At 36.1% G+C, this 26,134-nt stretch overlaps 1 protein-coding gene across 1 annotated transcript in view; it reads left to right on the top strand.

Annotated features, from left to right (window-relative positions):
* LOC134528009 (glutathione peroxidase-like) overlaps nt 1-26,134 on the top strand; it is a 62,871-nt gene that overhangs the window by 30,226 nt on the left and 6,511 nt on the right. Inside the window, exons 2-4 of the mRNA XM_063361168.1 lie at nt 14,526-14,730; nt 17,003-17,131; nt 18,383-18,526. Of these exons, the coding sequence (XP_063217238.1) occupies nt 14,551-14,730; nt 17,003-17,131; nt 18,383-18,526 (453 nt within the window). The 5' untranslated portion in view covers nt 14,526-14,550. The remainder of the gene's footprint in view (nt 1-14,525; nt 14,731-17,002; nt 17,132-18,382; nt 18,527-26,134) is intronic.

Raw genomic sequence — 26,134 nt, forward strand, 5'->3', positions numbered from 1 at the left:
ATATATCTTTAATAAAACTCTTAAATCAATATCAAAAAATATGTAATGTGCTTATCTTAAATTATTTTACATGCATTTCAAAGCTATATTATAGTGGCATCGTGTGAGGTTCTACATTTGTATGCAGCGTGACATATAAACTCGGAGTCAGCTCATTATGTTTCCCATTGAGATTAACTAGCATTTGATGTGCTAGCCAGTGCCACTTGAAGCTATTACTTGCGTATATTCAAAAAATGTGAATTTTAAGGTAGGAGGAACCTATTTAAACTTGAACAATCGATAAAATGTTATTAGTTACAATTTAATACCACTGAGCCATAATCAAACAATACGTTTTCTACGTAATCTATTTCCCTTTTTCGAAGAATTATTTTTTTTTAGTCCGTAGTGACGCCTATAATTAAATTCCTTCTTTTCTGAAAATCTAACAGTATTTGTACTCTCCAGTTAACAGATTTTTTCCGCATGGTATCTAACTCTAAAATTGAATAGTTAAACACTCTGGTTTAAGGTGACAATTTACTCTTACTAATGTTTTTTTCCCTCGCAGGTTATGTTATTTATTGCTCCATTAAGACACACATAAAATTTGTTTTTATATGATATATATTGATAATTTATTATACAAAATTCCTCTTTTTAAATATTATTGGTAGTGATTGTGCGACAAGGCATAAACTATATAAGGCTTAACTGGTTGTTATATTTACACCGCCTCACGAATGTTAACTACAGTAAGGTTCCGTAAGCTAGGTTACAATGTTAATTGAACCATAAAATAAAAATATGCAGGTGTACTGCAAGGTATCGCAAATTGTTTAAACAATTCAAAGTGAAGGGGTAAAACTACTATGCATGTGTTATAATTAGTGCTCGGTAAATTTTTCGGGGGTTTGGATGATATTGGCCAAATTTAACACTTTTATTAAATCCGTTTCCCAGCATTAACGACAAACGTAAACACTAAACTTAAAACAAAATCAATGCCTGTGTTATTAAAGATTACTTTTAATCGCATTACTATTCTGGCAAGTCCACCTTGGTTATAAAATAACGAACTCACAAAGCAAAGAAAATTTAGGTAAATGCTCTTATACGTACATTTAGAAATAATTTAGTAATTTACATTTACGTAATGGTACTGGCAACGTGGCGTTTGATTTAGCAACACTTGTGACGTGGGACTTGGAGGTGTGAAAGATGAACATGGGATACACTTTCAGTACAAGTTTTAATTCGCTCGAGTCATTTGGTTGTCCGTGGCAATTTTGTTTTTATGCAAAGGTTTTTTCTAGTGCGTTCTAAAAAAGAGTGACATCAATTTTAAACAACGTTGTGTTATCAAGTTTTGCTTCAGACTTGATCACGGTGCAGCGGAAACTTTTACATAACTAAGAAGGCCTACGGGGACAATGTTTTGTCAAAGGCCCAGGTTTCAACAAACGAGTAAGCCGCCAGTTAAAACATTACTGTGGCTTCTCGGCCTCCTTACTCATCTGACTTGAGTGAGACCTTGTGAAAATTTCCTCTTGCCGAGATTGAGAAACCACCTCAAGGGGACGTCCTATCTGGACACTTAAAAACATTTAAACGGCTGTAACCGACCAGCTATAGGCTATTGCAACATCCGTGTTCCCTCGCAGCTGTGAGGATTGGAAGAAAAGTCTACAGCGCGGCTTGGCTTCCCAAGGAAGTTATTCTGAGGGAAACAATATTTAATTACATTTCTATTCAAATAAAATAATTGAAAGAAAATTCGGTCTCATTAATTTATTTACACACCTCGTGTACTATTTTTTAATTTTTATGTCATTTACTTTACCATCTCGGAAACTGTATTATTACAAGAAAAAAATATAACTGTCAGGAAATAAGAGCATGTAATATAATTCCAAATATTATATATATTATTTTTGCTATTTAGTACTCTTACACTAAAAAAAATAATTATATTTTAAGAGATAATATTTCTAGGTGGTATTGATTAAAACCACTTAAGGCACTAAAGAAAATGAGGTTTGAATATTTTTATATGTTTTTAAAAAATTTCCAAACTACGTGCCGATTTTTCAATTAATTTTCTTGCACAGTGTATTTGTTTAAATAATTTTCCAATTTGTAGTGACCCGTCAGCAACGCCTTTCTGATCGCCATAACCAGAGTTGCAGGGGCCATGAAACTCTTGCTCCATTTTTTTTTATAAAAGATGACTTACAAATATTTCGACTTCATAGTTTGCTTGTTCAACCAGAGAGACGTGGAGGTTTTACTGGGTTATTTTTCTTCAAGCTTGTTAAGAAATAATTTTTCTTATCTCTTGAAAAACAACTTCGGACGCAGTGGTCAATGTTGATTGTCATGTCGGTGAATTAAACAGAATGTCACGACAAAAAACCGTGATTAGGCAACTAATTTTTAGAACCATCTAAATATTTTCGAGCGTTAATAATTGTAGGTTTTATTGATGGCAATTAAAATATAAACTCAAAACACATGAAATATATTTTATTTTATCATTATTAAAAGTAGTTAAGCTCAGAGAAATATTATTGCGGATTTATTTTACGAACCAAAATATTTAAGAAATAGAAAATTGCGGTATAATTACAGGAATGTGTTTATTGAATTTACAATATATCACGGTTCCAGTTTAATACAATATCCTGCTTGTATGACCAGGCAGAAACAAATAAATGTATTGAGGAGATTGAATAATGCAGAAACTTTGAAAAAAAAAGAAAGATAATAACAGTTTGCTACCATTGTAACAAGTTATGATTATGAAAATTTATGGTAGCCTATATACTTTTGCGTTTTTAAAATTTTATGTATTAAAATTTTTAAAATATGTTTAAAGATAACTCAATTCACTAGGAATAAAATACTGGTCATTTACAACGCCTCGTGCCAAATCTGTAAACAGGAAAAAATTCTACAACGACCATTTTTTGGTAAAAAAAAAAAACTGTTCATATGTTCTTGTTGAACAGCAATTCTCTCAATTTTTTTCCTCCATCCCCTCTCCCCAACTGAAAGTGTATAGGATTACCCAGCCGTACTACTAAAGACAAATTATTAAATACTTATTTATCACACACTATAACGCTGTTCCCTAATTTTTATATATTTTCTCAGCATATTTACTAAAGATCCAGTTTTTCTTCAGTAGTATTCGACAGTAGTAATGTCGTGAAATTGGTATTGAATATACCCATGTTTGGGCATAGATGCCGTAGGTGTAGGGGGAGGAAGGCAGGGAACCAGAAACCACCCCCCCCCCCCCCCTTCTCGTAATTAAAAAATCCTCATGGAGGAAGCAAACGGGTATGCTGAACGAACGAAATAACGAACGAAATAATAACGCTAAAATTGTGTTTCAAGAAGGCTGCCCAGACAGGCGTACGAGCTCTAAAAGCGCGGGGGCGCTAAGGGCGACATTGGCTCTCGCAATACACGCCTCACGGCCTCAATGCGCTACTTTCTGCGCCCGCCGCTAGAATGCGCTGCCTGAATCGTAAACGTTGATTGCCACCATCAAACGCAGATAACAATTAGCAGCACGAAACGCTTGGAAATTTAGCCTGATTTTTGACAAAAAATTTTTATTAGAATACTGACTATCCAGTTAAAATTCACTAAACAGTTAATAAAAATAAGTTTATTCACACGTTAGATGTCATACTTCTATGTAATTACTAAAATATTAACCTGAAATTTTTTAAACACATTTTATAACACCAATAATATTTTTGTATATTTACTCAAATATGCTTAAATGTAAAGAATAGGTTTGCTTTTTGCTTCCTACAAATAAACATTTTATTTATTGCGCTGATTCAACTTTATTATTATATTTTTAAAAAAATAAACAATTTTTCCCAGTGACGAGATTCGAACCACGCCTCACGCGCTCTACCGCTGTGATACTAACACTCTTGGGAATTTAGAAGGGAAAATATGTATTGTAATCATTGTAATGATAGTTTGATAAGGTATTTTAAAACTTGTGATTGCTGTTTACTATGGCTTTTAATTTACCAAATATATTACTGAGTAGTTTCACTAAAATGAGGATTCATTTGGCACACAAATGGGTTTAATATGTCCCTTAATATTTACGAAAGTGATTATATAGTGGTATGTGTTGCTACTGATGGATCCGCAATCTTTGTAACACATTTCTGTTCATCGCCTTCCGTTCCATTCCTAAGAAATTGCTCTTACCTAATGCCGTATGCCGAGAGTTAAGATGTTTAGACATTAAAAAAAACACACACACTCCAGCTAATAGTTATGTCTAGGGGCATGCAGATTTCGCGAAAAGATATCAAGACTAGCTGAAAGTTAAAACACTGTATTATCGTCTATGTTCCGTTATTGGGTGATTTTCTTTCAGGTACATGTCGCTTGTTACAACACCAATCGCAGTAATTCAGTGCGGAAGCAAACGCGTCCAGAGTGGCTCGTACAAATAAGGCAACGACTTCTCTCGCAGACGGACGCCAATCAATCACAACGAAGAAACCGCTGGTGCGGGTTTATCTTGTTGCAGTCTAATAGGCGTTCAAATCTTTTCGCGAAAAATACCTGCCCCTACATAACTGATGTGAACAACCGGGCCGGGAGTAGAACTCGGCAACTCGGATTGCTTCGGGCGAGAAAATGGTGGGGGATGGTGGGTAATGCGCTCAACATAACGCCAGGTACTGACGTGCGGTAAACGACCTGTACCGCGAAGGTAACGCGACACTACGAGACTCGAGGACAGTGATAGAGGGCGCGGAACACCGCAGTATTGCGTGGCTGAGATTTCAGGCCGGAATGCCGGAGGGGCGGAAAGCACTCCTCTCCCCCCCCCCCCCCCCTCTTCAACAGCGCGCCACCAGCAGAAGTGACGCACGGCCGAGACAACCAATCCACGTCTACAACTTCCAGCTTGTCCCGCCTACCTGCAACAACCTGCAGGCCTGTTTGTACAGACCTGTTAAATTCTTCGTTGAAAATACGGTATTGAAGATTTACTGTAATTACTTACAGTTCAGGAAAACTACTTTTTGACTTCTTGCTTGAGACCACGCGCGTACATAAATAATTGCCCCTATTTTTACCCCCCCCCCCTTCCCCCCCGCTTTTTAAAACAATATTTTAATATAATGATATTATTTAAAAAGCTCAATAAGGTTAAGATTTGTTTGTAGGAAGTATTTACAGTCTGATTTCAGTCTTTTAAGAAAAAACAGATACACAAACATATACTTAGTATTATAATCTGTTTTAAAATGTTTCATGTTAATATTTTAGTAATGCCATGAAAGTATAACTTGTAAAGTGTCTAGAGACGTTATTAACTTTTTTGTGAATTTTAATAAGTTGAACCCGATTTTCGACACGGAATTTCATTAGAATACTGGCCATGTAGTTAAAGTTCACTAAAAGTTAACACAATAAAGTTTCTCCTCACGTTAGAAGTTACATATGGCATTGCAAAACTATTAATCTCTGAAACATTTAATTCATATAAGTACCATAACACTAAAAATATGGAAGTATATTTTTTGCTTGAATATGCCTAAATATAAAGAATAAGTTAGTATTTTTGCGTTAAATATTGTTCTCATTCTGTAAATACTTTCTACTAACAAACTTTTAATTTATTTTATATTATTGAATATATAAATTTTTATAAAATTCCTTGTCTGCAATCAAATCCATATCCGGAGTTTGAACGGAGCCTTTTCTAATAGTTTAAATTTGTTGTTGTTTCATGCTGCTAATTTATATCTGCGTTTGAAGGGGGCAAGAAACTTTTCCGATTCACGCAGCGAATTGTACCGGTGGGCATATACACGTATGTGCGTGATTCTCATCCAAAAATGTGGGTATTGGAAAAGCGACTATTTATATTTATGAGTTTTTTATACTCTCGGTATTACTTTAATGAGTTCTACGTTAAATTTTGTGTCCGAGATTCGTATTTTAAGTTTATTTGCTCTGCTGACGTTTTGGCACGCCTTACTGCAAACTACCTTCAAGGGCAATCATCTATTATTATCAGTTGTCCTTGACGATGTTTGCAACAAGGTATGCCGAAACGTCGGGCACACCATAATTCATCCAGAAGCCAAGAATTAGTTTAGTGACTGGCCACGAAAACCAACTGTCCAGACGTTTGGAAAAATATTTTGATGATTAAAGTTTTCTTAAAAAAAAAAAAAAAAAGCATGAGTTTCGACAAATATTAGTTAACTCGTACACAAGAGGTTTCTGTAAAGTAAACTATTAACGTGGAAATACAACTTTCCAACTTAATGGTTAAAGCTTACAGGCTCTGATGTGTTGAGAGTATCTGCGTGATTATAGTTATTACAACAACAATAACAACAAAAACGACGACGACGATGACGACGACGACGATGACGACGAAATCCTGAGGACCACATCGGGACATCGGGACCCCGGTATCTTGTCGACTAATGGCGTTACTATGTTTGGGAATGGATTAGGACAGTATTTGACATGTTAATAAATAGTGTAAAAAAAGCATTGCCGTTTCATGTATGGATGGACGCAAATATCTGGCTCTAATTAATTAAGTTTTAACGCTGATTACTTGCAGATGTGTTCTCTTCATGCTAGTTTAAGATTACCTACTGACTTCATAATGGCAGTTTAAGCTCCGGACACGGAGATGTCACGTGACTGTAGAACTGGCCAATAAACGCACGCCTAGGCGCAAGGCACTCAAATGAGAAGAAGACCTTTTGTGCCTGCCACTTACCCGTATACCTCTTTAACCAATGAACGTAACGTTTAATGACATGAAAGTTAAGTTTAACAGTCGTAACATGACTCTACAGAACTTTTAAGATTTTATAAAAGTACTTAAATATCAGTTTTGGCCATTTTAACTCTTAACATTGACTTTTGAACCCCTTATCTTAGATCTTTAAATGGTTAAGTGTCATTTTTATGTTGACATATTTATTAAATTTATTAATTTTGTTTATCCTGGAAATGGGCAAGATTGATTTAAATTATTTTCATATATACGGCTATTGCTGGTTTACTCATAATGACATAGAAAACCCTCAAGATGGACAGCAGATATCAATACGTAAACACACAGAAAACAAGACAATATCAGATAATAATAGTTTTCTCCCCGTGTTATGGTATGGCAGAGCTGAAATAGTTTCACCAAAATATTTTTTTACCTCGTTACAGCCTGGTTATTATTAATTTTTTATAGTCTGAAATTGCTGGAATTAAGTGTGTGATAATTACCAGTTGGTAATTTAACAACTGTCATAATAATTAGCTCGGTCCACGAATACTAATTAGTGCCCAAAGCTATACCGTGTGCATGGTCATGGCACAAAATACAATACGTAAGCTGTAGTGCAAATTGTGGCTTAATTTTTGAAAAAAAAGTAAATATGTCGGAGCTTAATCACATAAAATAAAACTCGTTTTTAAGAAGGGCCGAGAAATTCGAGAGCCATTAAGACCTAAACATATTTTAAAAGCTTTTCATAACACAATAAAACAAACGGTTTGGTAGTCATCTTTAAGTTCAGGCGTTTCAAGGAGACGATAGTAATTGTTCCATGTTGAAAATTTCTGTTAAAATACGGCAAACATAATTTAATACAATGTAAAAAAATTAAGGAGTTGGCTGCGTTATACAATGTGAAATGATTGACGTGCAATTGACTACAACTGACAGGGCTTTAGAAAAAAAAATTCATATTTTTTTTAATAGTTAGTTGAGTTTCTTGGGGGAAAAAAAATATTTATTTCATTCTTCAAAGCATTGGAAATATTGCTTTAAACCTTTCGAACAAAATTTTTAATGCGAATCCAATTTTGCAAAACAATTGTCTGAAGGCACTTAAGCACAGCCAGTCACACTTTATAACTGAAATTCTAATCGTGTGGTTTATTCATGTTTACTGGGCTTATGCCAATCGTAAGAGAGCTTAAAAACAAGGCGTAACCAAAAAAAATTAAACTCATATAACATGGTGCTTTACTTGGAATTTGTACTCCAGAAAGCGACGTTTTCTACATCGCTTATGGAAAAAAAAACCTCCAAGGTAAAAAAAAAAACACTAATTCAAAATGGTAGCCGCCGCGGCCTCGCGCCGGTCGAGCGCGTGCGGAATTCGCGGTGACGTCATGTTGGCGTGCGCGCGCATCGCGCCAGGCGCATCCGCAATCGCCAGGCGCATCCGCAATCGCCGCAGCGATAACACGGATGGCCGAGCACGCCCCTCGCGGCCAGCGCGACAGGTGGCGCGCCGCGTGGCTGGTGTCGTAACTACCCAGGACACGCCCCTGCACTCTCTGCAGTTCCCCCTGCCTGCCTGGCTGGCGCCTTAGGTTTGAGGTGCATTTTGAAGGAAGACTACCTATAGCAGTAGTTAACGAGGTAAATACTTACAGTTTACGAAAACAATTCTTATAACAACCCCCCCCCCCACCGCCCCCCTATTTTCATGGTTTATACATTCCAAAAACCATCAACTTATCGACGTTTTACGCATTTGCAACCGTTATTTTGTACAAATCACATTCAGACCGAAATATAAAATAAAGATATATGGTAATCGGGTCGAGCTGGTTAATGAGCAAATATAATAAGTACACTCACATCCATATGTATTAAAGATATTTGTGAATATTGTTACATTAGTAGACTTGGGGCGAGGCTTGAGGCAGACCAGCGGCTCGGGTAGCGGTCCATAATGACTACAAGCCTAATCCGATTAGCAACGGTGCCTCGCTAAACACTCCCCCCCCCCCCTTCCGCGTCCACAAACCTTCCTCGTAGCTTTCTCATTGAAGCCCGAAAACTCTTTGCTGTTCTGGAGGTTTTGGCACGTTACTGGAGGGCCTAACACCCCCCCCCCCCCCACCCCGGCGTGCTGCGTGAAGTGGCGTAAATGTTGTAACCACCTCCTTCTTCCTTCCTTCAGGGGTTACAACACAGAAACGAACGTTAACTAACCCTTAAAAAACGTTGAACACATTTAAATTCCAAAAAATGCATGTAACAAACTGAAGAGTGAATTTAGGGGAACAGAGAATAACAGAGAGCAAAGTTAAGACCATGCGGAGTGAAATAAACTGTTTTTACTTCTTACTGAATTTATGGACGTATTTAGTCGTAGAGAAAAACTTTTACACGTGCATGCACATCAATCTTAAACCTACAAAAATTAATACTAAACTAGCGACTAAATTTACAGTTAAGTCTACGTTTGGGGTGTACCACCAAATCATCACTATGCTTTTGTGTACGATCGCGTCTCTTAACGAATCGTGAACGAAAAAAAAGTGAAGTGAAAGTTTATTGAAGATGGCTCCAAAACTTAAATGATTTGCGCAGACAGGTCCGGGATGAAAACTGAAGCAATAGTTCGTAGTAAAATTGCAGTATTATGTAAAAATATGAAAATATCAAAACTGATTATTGCAACTGTTCTGGTAGTGCAGGTCTAGTGTAGAGAGCCTTTAACTCCCCCACTACCTCCTTCCCACTCCAGACAAGCAGGTGGCTACCGCAGGGATTAATTACACTGCACGCGCGCGCCGCGCTCGCAGTCCAATGGGCGCGGCTTGATTACCTTGGACGCCTACACCAGCGCACTGCTTGCCATAAAATTGTCTCGTGATGGAGGCAGGCGGAAACGTAACAGACGTCACGCTTTAACTCTAGTTTAAAAAAAAAACTAAAATGAAGTAGTTTCGGGGCTATGAAGAACTGGCAAAATAGTTATAAGATAGTTTCCCCAAAAAAAAAGTGCCGCATCAAACAAAGTTAGTTTTTTTTGCATCGCGCACTAGAAAATTGGAAAGGCATTTATTCCATTCAAAACTTAAATTCATGGAACTGTTCCGTCACCATTGAGGCCAAACTACTGGGCGGATCTTTCTTTGGCAGTTGAGGATTGGCAGTCCAGGCGGTGCTCGTCGCTCTTAGCAGTCTTACAGTCTCTCTGCACTTGATGTTCCGGCCCACGAAGGCGTTGCGCGCCCCACTCTCCGACGAGTGCATACCACCAGGCGTCACGAAGCAGACTCTTCTTCGGCTCCGACGATCAGCTCCACACACGTGCGCCGCGCATGCACAGAGCGCACCACTCTCGCACAAAAAAAAAAACACCGGAATTCTGGAACGATTCTCAGCACAGGGTGACACACCCACGCACACACTTCTCGTACACTTTCGGTACGCCGTTCCTGCGTCGGTGGCACCCCTTATATATTTAATAAAAAATATAATAAATTACAAAAACATTTTCCATTAAAAATGACAATATTTTTTAGAAGCAAATAAGTACAATCCAATAATTATGAGCAAAGAAAGTAAATATTAAGTTAAAAAAAATATTGAGACAAAACACAAGTCACGAGGCATGCCATCCGCCTCAATGGTACGCCATTGTTCTGGCAGCTTCGGGTGTCAAGTCGACCCTGATGACGCGACATTTCGAAGGGTTGTGAGACCATTCCTGAAGGGGGGGGGGGGTCGAGGGGTATTAAAACGACGACGCCAGCCTCAGCGGCAGTGAAGTGAAGAGGGTGAATGACTCCTTGGCGAGCGAAGGTGGACGACGAGCGACGGGCTTCGTGCGTGAAGACTGGTGGGGACGAAGGCATCAGGGACTGTGGTGGGAGTGCGGCGGACTAGTGAGTGTGCGGGGCAGTGTGTGGGGACATAGGCGAGCGGTAAGAGACGAGCAGTAGAGAGAACCACTGTCGAGCCCAGCTCCAGTGGGGAGAGTGAACTGGGGACTTATTGAAGGAGTGAATAATTTGTGGACAGACAATTGAATTGTTACACATTAAAAAATAGCACTAACATTAGGTAACAAATAAAACTATAGTTAATTAATTGGGCTATCTTTTCGAACCTGTTTCACCACTTATAAAAATATGCTCATTTACATTCAAGAAACTGTATCAATACAAATAAAAAAATGTTCGCAGTAATAATGGGCTCAGTTTATTGCCCGGGAATTTATTTTTTGTTTCGTCTCAGTATCGACACTAGTTGTTTCCTGAGTAACTTTCCAGTATTAACTGTGCATATTAATAAGCATTAAAAAAATAATAAAGTCAAATTGTTCAATATAAGATTTTTTTCCCATTGTAAAAAAGATATGCTTGTATAAAATATCAATCAAAATATAAATTATGTTCCAAGTTTTGTAAGACAAACAAGAAATATTTAGTATTGTTTTAAAACCGTATTTTATATATGCAAAAATAACCATAAAAGTGTGTTGTATAGTTTTAAAGTATTTTTCTTGCAGTATTACAAACTATTTCGTGGCAACAAGTTTCTAAAGTAATCTTTCGTAACTAATAAAATTATGTATATATATTTATATAGATAAATATAAAAATATAATAATAAATTTCACCAACAAATATATATATTTATACAGTCTATCATTAACATCTTTGTCAAGCCGAGAACACTTGACAAGACAATTAATTTCGACCCTTAATAAAAATAAATCAAAAACTAAAGGGTTGTATTTTGAGTTAAAAAAAACAACTTTTTACAAAGTTTAATAAAATTGCACCATGCACCAACCATTAGCTACTGAAACTACCGAATCCACTTAATCATGAATAACCCTACTTTCAAAGAATTGAAAATTAAAATTAAAAGGTATTATACTTTTGGAGAAAAAAATTGTTTGCAGAACCTATTCAGCAAAAATATTTTATCGGGCAGCTTTGAATATTAATACCATAAAAAAATTACTTTGCTTACTTATCAAGTTTTGTGATAAAATGTTACATTCAAGCGAGGGATGCATGATAATTACTATTAGTAAACAGCCTTATATTTTTTTTAGATAAAAAACTTATGTGTATGGTCACTGCAGAAATATGTTGGCAGTTAACTACCTAAACAATTAAACCGGCATGACTCCCGGTAGTAACGCCATGTTGCGTGTGGCGACTCGACTTCGCTCTGAGGACAATGCAACGGAAGTCGGAACTGGAAGTGTGCAGTCAGGCGGAAGTGACGAAACAGTTGATGGGGTCACGTCGTCACGTGGTCACCCCATTCGCGTTTCATCTGAACACGTTTGTATGAAAACAAAAAAAACCTTCCTGCTCGGATGTGCACGTAAAATAAATTTAGAAGAGATTTCTTTTGATTTTTGTAACATCTTGGCTTTCAGTATACGACATTTGGTGGGAGTAATTTCGTGAATGGAACGGAAGTCGTATGGAACGGAAGTGTGTAACCACGCTGCTACCATCTGTGGCGGATGGCACCAACCAATGACCACAAAGACAAAAGGAAACTCAATACAAGGAGTTAATGAATGTTAACAAGATGGGCATCGTTTTTAAAAAAATTATCGTCGAAAATCAAGTCATAGGCCTGGTGTCGTCTTTTTTTCTCTTTTATCGGAGCCTTTTTATTGTACGGTTTGAAAATGTTTGCAAATTGAATGATTCGATAGTCGACGTAGTTGCTCCGGCAACGAAATCTAATGGCAGGTGCGAAAACTATGTGTGATTCGCGCCAAGAAATGTAGTTGAAAACACAAATTGCGTATATATTTTTCATGCTTAGTATCATTTAAATTTTTTTCTGTAAATAACGTGTCAGAGTTTCGTATTATAGGTGTATTTGCTACATGAGAACACATGAATTTGCTTGTTACCGAGGTTAGATGTTACACATCACTGGCGAGTACTAAAACACTCGCTCACATTTTTTTCCCTCTCATTTCTTCAATCCTGGATGTTATTAAGAAAATCCACCTGCGAAAACAAAATTTTGTTGAAATATCTCGTTTTAATTTAGTTGTCACATTTATTGATATTTATTTTGAAATGTCGATGCAATAACTAACTAGTGTTCCTAATAGTAGGTACTTGGGTTCCTAGTAATATCAAATGTTTGACGCGTGTACACAAGTCACCACGGACTGAGAAAATATAATTTGAGATGTTTTTTGAAAGGTGTATGTCTCTCTTCCCTCCCATAATTCAAAAAAAAAAAAAAAAATTGATCAAAGTTCGATTTTTGGAGGAGAAAAAAAAACTCGATGTTTCGCAAGTGTATGAACATTTGTAGGACTTTTCCGTAAGTCACTGAGTATTCTCAACACAGTCCTAAACTCCCACTTCTCTCCCCTCCCCCCCCCAAAAAAAAATTAATTTCGTTGCTGTTCGATTTCACCTATTCCCTTCTCGTTCGTCTACAAAAATCGTCGTAGGCTTTCGTAGATAGAATTGTTTTATCTACTCCATGGTTTTTGAACCGAGAAAACGTCCAAGGAGCTAAAAATGTGCTCGACGTTTCGGCTTGCGTGTTTTTGCCATCTTCAAGAGTGTTTAAGAACTGAAGGCCTGGGGTTCTGTTAAATTATTTATATAGGGCCCATTCAGAGCTCGGCTCCAACATGGCAGACATACGGACACATCATTATTACCTTGGACGTGATATCTACCCATAGAGAAAGTCAAGAAGTGTTGACAAATCTCGGTGAAGACAAAATGGTATTAGGCATCCATTAATAACCATCGCTCACGACTATGGTAGGCCTATTGACAGCTAACGTTGTGCGACGTATTTACTCATCACTTATTGTCGACAAGTCGGAAATTTAGTTTGACATGACTATCGAGTCAGTGACACGTTGAGGCCAGCGAGAAAAAATAAAATCTGAATGGACGTGTTGCATTTTGAAATACTGTTTTTTTTTTTTTAATTTAGTAAAAAAGTCCTGAAAATATTTTTATTTAAATCTTTTTATTTAAAAAAGTCAGTGAGTCTTTCAGTACTCGATAGAAATTTGTAACATATAACCTCGGTTATGAGCAAATTAATGTGTTCTTATTACAATTCACTGACAATGCGATACTCAGACACGAAATTTAACGTAGAATTATTTAAAATAATGCTGCGCGTGATTAATGTATATTAAATGGTGCTTTCAACCACGCGTTAAAATAACCACTGAAAAAAAGTTGGTAACATTGAAAATAGATTCCTTTGGAAACAATTTTCCAATACATTGTTTGTTAAACTACAAGAAAGCTTTTACAACATTTTACCACACATGGCTATGGTAATTTTTGCAAACATGAAATGCCATTTTCGAGATAATACCTACTAAGTATTTCTTACGGAAATTGGCGCATAATTTTATATTTCAATTTATGTTTCATTCAGGAACGATTATAATTGTTTCATGTTTATTATGTGAGCTGCAAATGCTGAAAAACTATTCAGGGAACGGCTTGCAAATAACTTTTAACTATCGGAGGTACTGGGGCAACACAGAGCAAAAAATTCCCGGGTGAGAATGAGCACCCAGTATTTTGTAGTGATATATTATTAGTTTTCATGTAAATTTACAAATTTGAAAAAATATACAGGTATATATTTTTAATTTTACCTGAATATTTCTGTTTCATTTTCAAAAAAAAAAAGTGCATTGTGTCCACTCAGCACCAGTATGGTCGTGTAGTTTCAGAGGACGCCGGTGGCTCGTTGACAAGATGGCGGCGGTGCGCGGCGCGCTGGTGCTGCTCCTGGCGGCGGTGGGCTCGCAGGCGGCAGTCAAGCGGGTGCCCTCCGTGTACTGCGACACCAACTCGCCCTACGAGTCCATCTACAACTACAGTCTGCCCGACCTCTGGGAGAACCGCAACATCAGCCTCTCCGAGTACCGCGGCAAGGTGGGAAACAACAATCTTCAAATAAATAAACATAAGCGAGTCTTCCACTACTCGCCAGCACTTATGTAACGTCTAACCTCGATAAAATGTGGTCTCATGTTTGCAAATAGGTACAGTACGAAATTCTTACACGAAATTTAACGTATTGTTCTTTAAATAATGCCGAGCGTGATTAATATACGCAAATTGTGTTTTCAACTACATTTCGTGGGACAAATCACACCTAGTTTTCACCACCGCCGCTAGAATTCGCTGCCAGATCGGCTACGTCGAGTGTAGAACCATTCCATTTTAAACTATATAATGAAACATTTCCGATAAGAGCTATAAGACACTTGCAAAAATACTTAACTCCTGCTTTGGACCTGATTTTCGACACGGCAATTTATTTAAATTTATTTAAATACTTTGTTTAAATTCAATAAATAGTCCTTTTTGGCTAACCGCCTGTTCCTGCCATCCGCCACAGATTATAGCACCGTGTTTACCCATTTCCGTTCCATTTGCGGAATCACTCCTGCCGTATACCGAGAGCTAAGATGTTACACGTTAAAGGACACATGAGAGAACACAGATGTTGTTAAGGCTCGTTCTCACGTGGCATGTTGGTTTTTTTTAAGACCTCCGTTTACCCGGTGTGCAGAGCTTCAGAAGAAACCACGCGCAAAGATATTCGATGAGTGTATGTTCACGAAAAGCATTTAAGAGTTCGCCGAGGGCAGATCGAGTAGTTGTGTATTCCGTATTTAGATTTTGACAATGTTTTTTTTTATTGCGTATCCAGTTGTATTTTTAAATTAAGTATTAAAATGGTTGTGTTTGAGATTCAAAGATTTAAAATTACAAAATACGTATACTGCTTAGACCTTAGAGGAACATTGTTCCCGGTAGAAATTGTTCTGTCTAACATATCCAATTGTGTTTTAAAGTAATATATCAAAATAAATTAAGCAGTTTAATTTGTTTGTAACGCGAAAATGAACGATAACCACAATATATGTATTTAAAAAAATGAAACATAAGACTTAGATATAAACTGGCAACGAATTAAGGAACACTTTTAATTACCTTAAATTTTAATCCAATGATTCTTGAAACCTTTGAAGGGACTTCCATCACACTATTACTGTTATTTCTCCGCCATATAATGTTACTTTAACTACAAAAATCTCATAGTATGCCCATGCACGAAGGGAAGATTGCGCGCCATTTCAGAGACGACACCTCGCTAGAAGCACCAGTGAACTTCGAACTTACCATGTCGCTTCGCTAACACAAATACACCCCTGACCAGGCGGGCCCCTTAATTTTCTCGTTATTGCAAATATTCGAGGGCCTTGCCCATAAATTCTTCCCGCAAGTGGTCATGGGTATTGTGCTTCATCTCAAACTTTCTCAAAGTAAAGTTTATCTAATCGAGGTAAAATGTCACGCAAGTGTTAATAATTACTTTCACTTGGATGCCATTTAAAAGCACAAAAATAACGTTTGGTTATTGTTTGTAAAAGATATTGGAATAAAATAAATTGTAACTATAGCGGTGGGGTTTTTTGGTTTTCGAGTTTAAAGGAATCCTAAACTTTTTTTTGTTTGTATTTATTAGATATTTGATTAAAATAAAAATTAATTATTAAAAATGACTCACAAAATTTTTACTCATTTCATTATTACTCAGGATGTCAATAAATATAGATCAATCAATAATTAATAATTAGCAATAACTATTACTCGCTGTTTAAATACTCACACCATAAAGAAAAACTGTCCGTGTTAATGTTTCTTCAAACAATTCTGCAATTTCGGAGCACGCCAAATCTCTGAACGAAATATGAAATTCATAACAGTTAGCGCTAACTATGCGGTAAATACAGGGACTTTCTTAACAGTACTCTCTACGCTGCTGGTTGTACAAGTAGGAACGCGAGCGCTTTGGTATAAAACCAAAATTTAAGGCATTCAGATCTGATTCCATCAAAGGGATGGATGTAGATACATTATTAAATTTCAAAACGAGATAAATAATTTAAAAAAGTTTGAGATAGTGCAATAAAAAAATAAACTTTGATAGTGTGACTTGATTCTAAAAATAATATATATTTGAGCGTATCTGTCCAAATGTGTTTGTGGAGAAAATTGGAAGCCCATTTCTGTCCTCCAACTCTTTTGCCAAATATAGTTGGAGACAAATATTCGACAGTGTGACTGGGCCTTGATACCTTTGTGTTCGCTGCCGAGAAGCCGAACAGGTTCGGACATGTTGTCGTGCCGACAGGTGGTGCTCGTGGTGAACGTGGCAACCTACTGAGGTTTCACCGGCCACTACTGGGGGCTGAATGCACTTCAAACAGCCTTCAGGGGCCAGCTCGAGGTCCTGGGATTCCCCTGCAACCAATTCGGCTTGGTAAGTACCGTGTTAACACGTTTTTACTCACGTAACTGTAACCAATTGATACAAGCGAAGCACTGTGTTGTCCGCCCAGCGTGTAGAGACACAGCAAACACAACACCTGAGCGGCAGACACGAGTTTGAAACACTTAACAACTAATCTTTACACTTGTTGAAAATTATTACTTACTAGGCCTATATCAAACTTCGACTGAGTATTTGGCATTCACTTAAATTATGGGATAGCTTTTTTTTTTTCCTTTTATTAAAAATTTAATACGAATTTTACAACAGATTCTTTGATATTTTTAGACTCCACGTGGTATTTGAAAATGCTTAAGTATTGTTATTTTTAAAACGATCTAAATCTTTGTTAGTCAAATATTTTTATAGTATGAAAATAGTTATTTTTGTGTGTTATTTATGTTTTGCATGAATAAAGTGAGTTAGTTAAAAAAATAATATAAAAGTGGCACTCAGGTCTTATATTATGAATGCATAACATTAATATTAAGCTGTTTATCTTTATATTAAATATTTTAAAAATAGATCCCAATTGGTTTTATAATCATTACAAACGTTAAAATGCATTTTTTACAGGATTAAAAAAAATTAATGTAATAAAGCCTTGCCGAGAAAAAATTTTTCGCAATTCGATTTGAATTAGCGAATATTTTTAACATTCGATTTGATATTCACTGGTATTCGCACAAGCGTAGTAAGTATCGCTAATTGACGCATGGTAGTTTAAATTTGGCTATTGGCCAATTGGATCGTTCAGGCATGATCTCGTTTCACCAACTACTTTGATGTCGGTTTGATCACATTTAATGTTGAACCTTTGCCTTTTTCTTGTGGCCAACAATGATCAGTGGGCACTTACGGACTAACTGATGAAACATTGGTTCCGTTTGAAACTTTTTAAGAGTAGGGAAAGTTCGTGTCGTAAAATTTGATGTATTGTTTCTTTTTTTTTTCTTTTTTCTTTTTTTAAAGTTTTAATCTGTTTGAACTGACATTGGCCGACATTTAAACTGGTGAATACGGATTTGTTGAAGTCTTAATATGCATGTAGACATCAGCGTTTTTATGAGGTGAGGTAATGAAAAGTTGGAGACAAAAAAGTTTAAATATCTCCCGAACGAAGTATTTTTCGAAGGAAAAAAAAAATAGTAGAACATTGTTTTCGAACTGCGCGGTTGATTGGCCGGGTTCGGCGAGTGACGACGCATAGACACGCGACAGGTATGTGCGCGCGTGTTGCAGCAAGAGCCAGGAGCCAACGCCACGGAGATCATGAACGGGGTGATGCACGTGCGACCCGGGGGAGGCTTCGTGCCCAACTTCACGATGTTCAAGAAGATCCAGGTGAACGGCGAGGACGAGGAGCCGCTCTACACCTACCTCAAGGTCAGCCCCAGCTGGACGTTGCACATGTCTTCCGCGCCAAAAACCACATCACTATGTATAAGGTTTATACTAGAGAGTTCTTTTTGACGTGACAACCTCTAATAAATCGATGAACGCCGGCTGCACGCACGAAAAAGGATGACTCTTGGTCCCGTTACGCACATTGTCCCGTTACGCACATTGTCCCGTTACGCACATTGTCCCGTTACGCACATTGTCCCGTTACGCACATTGTCCCGTTACGCACATTGTCCCGTTACGCACATTGTCCCGTTACGCACGCTGTCCCGTTACGCTCATTGTACGCTTGCGCCGCATCTGTCTCTCTTACACTCGATTGGAACAACCATCGATTTGACTTTTTCGAGGCACTTTAAACTTGAAACACTCCCATTCGTTTCCTACTTTTTCCTATCATCGTCCCATCCTTAACAGAATAACACAGATTGGAAGAAGTTAAATAGCAAACTCGTATAAAAGTTATAGTTAAATTAATCTCTTCGTTAAAGTAATAATAAACATATTTGAATTAATGAGTGCAAATAAAAGTAAATTTATCAATTAAATTGTAGATTTAATTTCACTCCTTTGTATCCATACAAAATACTGATAATTCAATAAAAATGATTCAATTTCATTCATAAAAGTATGCAATCATTTCATCAATGGTTTGTTATGATGTTATGACGTCACAAACTATCGTCCGTAAACCGACTTTACAGACAACCAATTTTTTTTTTTTTTTAAATATCTTAGCCCTGTGTACACGGTAGTTGGTAGAAGTATTTCCGAGAATGGACAGGAATTAGCCTGGAACGGAAGTGCGTAACCTCCGTGCTGCCATCTGTGACGGATGGCGCGAACCACAAGTTCACAAAGCCAAAGAAGAAAACTGTATTATTAATTGTTAAATGTTTTTAACCAGATGGATAGCACTTAAATAAAATTTCTTGAAAATCTGGCTCAAATCTGTTTTTTTTTTTTCTTTTTTCAAGTCTTTTTCTCTTTTATGGGAGTCGTTTCATTGCATAGTTTAAAATTTCGATCTGCAAATCGAATGATTCGATAGTCGACGTAGCTGCTCCGATAACGATTTCTAGCTGGGGGTGCGGAAACTACTACGGAAATTTACTTGAAACTACAATTTTCGTATGTTAATCAAAATTGGCATTATTTTTAAAAATTCTACGTTAAATATCGAGTCCGAGTTTCGGATTATAAGTGTATTTGCAACATGAGAACACGTGAATTTTCTCGTTACTTAGGCTATAAGCGTCACACATCTCTGTTAAGTAGGCCTACTGAAAAACTTGCTCAAATTTTTTTATCATTTTATAATGACAATTTATCAGTTAATATAATCCAATAACCTGTTTTGATCGTTTTTTAAAATAAATAATAGATTTACAGCCTTTGGGTTAAGTCAAGTCAACGATCTATCAATGACCAGGAATGGGGCATCGATAGCTAAAGAGGGAGGGGAATGACTTGATGTAGGCTTTTGGACATACGCCATTGCTTACCATTGCTAAGCAATGGCGTATGTCCAAAAGCCTACATCAAGTCATGCACTCCCATTGCACAAATCTTTCAAAGATAATAGGGAGGGGAAAATTGAATTCCCTACTTGATTTCGGGCAAGCGTTAGCGAAGCGACACTACAGTGTTTAATTTTTCGTTAACGCTGGAAACAACAGCTTTATCTTTTGAAAATAAAATGTTAAAGTAAAAGTTTGTTATTTTTATTTACATAATTTAGTATTGCCAGTGAGCTTTGATTTTGTTTTTGTATACTTTTCTATATTAAAAAATCATCTAATTAAATGATAATGCTCGAAAATTTGAATGAATGCATAAATACATATGTTCCAAATGTAAAAAATTATTTTATTCAATAACAGCCTGGCATACATCTCTTATAACTACCCACCTGTTTTAGAACATTGGGTTTCATTTTAACAAATTTTAACCCTGAAATATGTATTTCGTGTTTTATATGCTGTAGTAAATCTGCAACACATTCATTTTTTTTATTCATTCGTGTACAGTTAAAAAAACTAGCTAGTTTCCTCACAAAATGGCTGCAGATCTTAGTCATGCATTTCAATCGAGATTAGTCTATAGTGGTATTGCAATTTTTTTATCTTATACATTCAGCACAACATGTCATATAAGGTACGTTTTGTAGATATGTCTCAGCATCACCCAACATATCGGATTTTTTCTATTGTGCTGAATTTCGAGTTTATTGAAAAATTTTTTTTTAGAATTGCAATGAAATAAGATAGTTCGAATAAATTGGTCAGCTCTGGAGAACCAGAAAATAAACTTCTTGTGAATAACCACTTCTCAATTAGTCATGTCAATATTAGCCTACAAACATACATTTTTCTTGCGAAAAAAAAAATTGTACAAAATAATAACTGCATGTAATTTCAATTACGTTATCTACCAGGCTTTAGGCGGCAAATATCAAGAGGAAATCCCTGATTGTTTTTTCGCACAGAAGTCCACATGTTAAACAAAATTAATCATTCAAAAATTAAAAAAATAATGTTATTGACGCATTTTGTAAACATGTCATCACCAGACCTTATTCAAAGTGTGCTCTTTCAGCTCTCTCTCTCTCTCTCTCTCTCTCTCTCTCTCTCTCTCTCGAGTAGATAAGCCACTGTGATTTAATCCTTGCCGTACATAATTTTCTTAAAAAAACTTTGTATGTGGGGCTTTTTCATGTTTTTTTTTCTTTCTATATTTAAGAGATATTACAACATGTATCTTCTTTCCTCAGAACTGGACCACGTGATTTACGACTATCACCGAGACTATAATTTCGGTCGCGTAAAATGAATAATTTTAGAAATAAAGTCATTTTTAATTTTAACGCATTACCTTGCTACATAAAAAAACTTGCACTTACACTTCGTGACCTACTTGATTTAACGAATAGCAACATTATTCGCATACTTTAGCAATTAGCGTGAGCCGTTGGGGGTTTGCATTTAATGGCGCCGGTAATCGTATATTTCATCCATTGCTGTCATTTACGCGTTGTCTCTTAATAAACACACTCTGCTGCAATTTTGCACCTCCCAACATTTACACTGTAAAAAATGTTTGTAGTTTCAAACAAAATTTCTCCTCCAATGTTAGTGTAATTTCACACCTATACATTTTGGTGTAATTTTTTCTCTTGGGCTCAAGTAAAATACTTTCAAAAGTTTTAAAGTACAATTGCTATGGTTTGGTAAATATGTCATAGCTGTTTGTGTATTTGTACTAAGTGATATATTCATTTACGTGCGCATATTTAACGACCAATTTTACTGAATCTTTAAGTAAATTTACGGTAACAATGATCGTGTGAATTTTTGCTGCTTCCAAAGATTTTCCAAGATTTGTAGCTTATAGCTGTTACCTTCAATTTTTCAAGTAGGCCCCTAAATAATTCTTCCAATCTGAGCACCTTAGAGGAGTATCGAATCCAAGACCACGTGGTTGCTAATCGAGCGTCTTAACCTCTAATCCATCGTATAAATTAATAAATAAGTACGTAATGGGAATAAATTTTACGTAACCTATTTAAAATTAAAAATGTAATTAACAGTATAGATGGCTGAATACGTTGTATTTTTTGCAGTTTCTTATAGGTTAAAAATTAGCCCTGAAAAATATTTCGGACTTTTAAAATGACGTCTGTATGGGCCTAGAAGTACAGTGTTCAGAAAAAACAAAGTAGTGCCTCGAATTACACGTGCTGTACATGTAATTTCATTCATACATCTAAAATTGTAATTTAACACGTTAGTTATTGTAATAAAAGGTGTAAATTAGTCTATTTTAACGGAATCCTGAAGCACAATTAGTTTTTTTATTTTAGAATTATTTGTATCAAATTTTTACTTTATTAGTTTTTCAAAATAACACGAAAGAATGTAAAATTAAATTACATAATTTTTGTGTATGTTATTTTACGAAATTGTTTAGTGTTTGCTGTGCACAATGACTGTGCTGGCACACATATTAGTCAACCAAAACTTTTATTTTGAAAAATATTACAGCTTGAAATGAAAATACAAATTATTTGAAATTATAAACGAGTAAAAATAAAGAGGGTTTAATTTAATTAATAAATATGCAAAAGATTAAGCACAGTTATGTGAATGTTGGTCGTTGTTCATGATAAAATAATGGAGACTTGGTATATATTTGCATAGATTTTACTGCCCAGAAAAACACAGTCCTTATTTTCTTCCCGAAATGCTAAAAAATATTTTAGTTCCACGTACAAGTTAATTCGAATTATTTATTCTTACCAAATCATATTAGGCTTACTGGTTTTATATTTGTGGCAAATATGTATGGAAATAAAAAATAAAATACTGGAGCCACGCTTCAGATTCAAGCCGCGTCCCTACGTGCGTAATGTAACCCCGACGCGTGTCTTAAACGCATCCGTCTGGACAGGCGTCTCTAACCCAATTGTGAACACGTTAGAGTGACATAGGTGACACGCGTATCGAGACACATCGCCTCGCCGCTTGTCGGTATTCCAACCGTTACGTCAAATACCGTTACATTGTAGGGCTTAAGGTCCTGCCATACACTCAGTCTTTCGCTTCCAACACCTTCCAACATGACGTGTCAAAGCTGGAGGGAAATGACCTCACAGGAAAAATCAGTAAGTGCAGCCGTGTTTGTTTGACATTGGATGACTTGATTTTCCATGAAATATTTTGCATATATGACGGGTTCTAAAATATTCTGGATGTTGAATGCAGTCAGCCAATAAAAATCGTGCGTGCGAAAACGAAAATTCCATCCGGTTCCATCACAACGAATCTTTAAAGAACACATGGGCGATGAAAGAGGTTATAAAAGTTAAATAAATAAAATGATGTAGTACTAATTTTATATGCGAAAAAAATTTTGGGTTAAAAGGAAATCATGTTTAAATAGATTAAATAAGTCACTGAACGTTTATTTCATTGTGTAACAATTATTTTCATATTAATTTATGTTTAGAAAATTTATAATTTCACAAACAGCATAAAAATTTCACAAATTCCATTCAGTACTGTGTAATGCAGTATTTAATTTCAAAATGAGATTTAAGTTGAGTATTTAAAATTGCTCACACTAAAAATAAACTTTGAAAGTGTGACATGATTGAAAACATATACGATGTTTTGTCAAAATTTATTCGATGGAGAACATTGGAAGCCATTTTCTGCCCAACACTGTCAAATTTAGTCGGAGACAAACATTTGACAGTGTAACAGGTTTATAAGACAAGTCTGGTCGTGCATTCGTGTCGAACGTCATTCATCGGATTTCCGCTAGTTTCTTGCATTTGCCAAGTTCTGTCATTGTGGCATGGATTGGGGAGACTGCGTTGAACTTATCTGATCTGTGCGAAGACAATATATTGTTGTGGAATGCAAAATAGTCTCAAAATTTTAATAAAATACGTCGCAGTGACCAGTGGGACACTATAGCTGCAGCAATGGAATTATACCGCGAGGCATGCAAGAAAATATGTCTCCATGGGCAGCACTGAGACAGGGAAAAAAAGGAAATTTTAAGAAAGAGCGCTGTGGCAGGAAAATGTTTTTCAGTCAACATATTGTAAATATTTTAATTTCCCTGACTGGCGGAAAACACGGGTACATAGAATGTTCGCGGCGTTAAGAGGTTCGGAATCGACAGGAAAACTGCGCCAACAATTTTTTTTCTCCCGGCGTATCGAGTGTGCGATGCGCAATTCCAAAAACCTGTTACGCGACGAGGTTACGTTACGTTAAGTGCATACGCACCTTTAAGGATCGTGTTCCCCAACATAGCGTGCGTTGTAGGCCCCTTCTACATTGACACGGAAACAGAGACGGATCACAAACGGAGATGATTCTCCCGGAACATTTCGCTAACGCGTCTGCTGCTTACACAGTGTAGGAAACGTAACAAATTACAAACAATGAGATTGTATTTCAAGATAATAAAATATTAATTTAATTACATAAAAATAATTATTATGCTTCGAGGTTATATCACGTGCAGAATTTACATGTATAATAGAAATAAACGATAATGTAACAATAGAACATTACTAGTTATTTTTGTATCTGAAACAATTTTTAATGTATTTAAAACATAAAAAAAACCGTTGCTACCACTGCAGCCAAGTGCTCAGACTGTATTAGTCGCATGGAGCAACAAAAACGGAAGAGTTCAGCATTGCCGAACTTATTATAGAAACTCTGGTTCCGTGTGATCCGTCCTCGTTTCTGCGTCATTATAGACCGGACCTTATTTGCCAAGCAGTCCTTTCGCCTTGTCCGCAAACTGACAAGAGCGAAGTGAATGTGTGTGTTTGTGTTGTTTTTTAGGGTCTGAGGTTTGAGGGGGGGGGGAGAGTGTATATTTATAGCTGCTCACATGCGGGGCTTTTGTCAGGAAGCACGTATCGCACATCCTGCCAGACGGGCAACATGCTTCAAGGTTGGCAGTACCTACATATATGCCTAGTGATTTCTCGTTCTGTATTGAAAATTTAATACGTATTGTAAACCTTTATTCGTGAAAAGGCTTTTACATTCAAAAATGGAAGAGAAAGTGTTTATTCAGTACTAAACTTGCGAAATTTTGACTATCGCATATTAATCATCCCACTCTCAAAATAATGACAAAAACTTGCATGAACAGTGCCAACTATATCTTAAATTAAAGTTTATACTATACATATAATCATACACATAATTTACCCATTTTAATATGCATGTATATGGTAGATCTAGTAATAGAAAAACGAAGAAAAAAATCGCTTATTGAAGAAAGTATACTTTAGTATTAATTATTTTTCAGAGTATGTATTATGTTATAAAAATGTACATGGGAAAATGCATGTATTTGCAGTTTATAGAACATAAAACTTAAAATTCTGAAACTTTAAAACTATGAAAATCAATCAAAAATATTTTTCGTAAACTTAAAAAAAGCATTTAATGAAACCAAATACTTACCAAGTTTTTTTGATTAATTTTGTTAAATAATTTTCGTCAAATTTGAAAGGATAAAATTTCCCCTTTTCAATTTCATAATTCATGAAATCAATAATTTTATTGACTCACAATCTTCTATCTAAATCAGAGACATTATGATTAAAATAACAATGTTTAAACTCTTAGTTTATTGTAAATTAATATTTTTAAAATGGTTCTTACTATTCGTTCTAAGAACATACATGGAATTTAGGGCTTTTTTTTAATTACTAGGGAATATATACGTGTACGTAAATGTCTGACATTTCTGTTGTTAATATATATAATTTTAATTTGGTATATATGTGCGAATATTTGCTAAATGTCATGTTCTCATAGGCACATCACATGAATCATACCATAGTTTTATGGTGTCTCCAAAACGGATTTTACCTAATTATTAGATAGCTGTTCAAAGTAGCTCAGGTGCCTCGCATTGCACTACTGTCTCTAGTATGTGGTAATATATAGTAATACTACGACTCTTGAATGCTTTGCTCTTTCTGACTTTATAAAAAAAAACTCCCAGAAACCATACAATAAGTGCTTGATAACAAGATTCTTTCGTCAG

The sequence above is a fragment of the Bacillus rossius genome, chromosome 1 (assembly GCF_032445375.1).
Source record: "Bacillus rossius redtenbacheri isolate Brsri chromosome 1, Brsri_v3, whole genome shotgun sequence".
NCBI lineage: Eukaryota > Metazoa > Arthropoda > Insecta > Phasmatodea > Bacillidae > Bacillus > Bacillus rossius.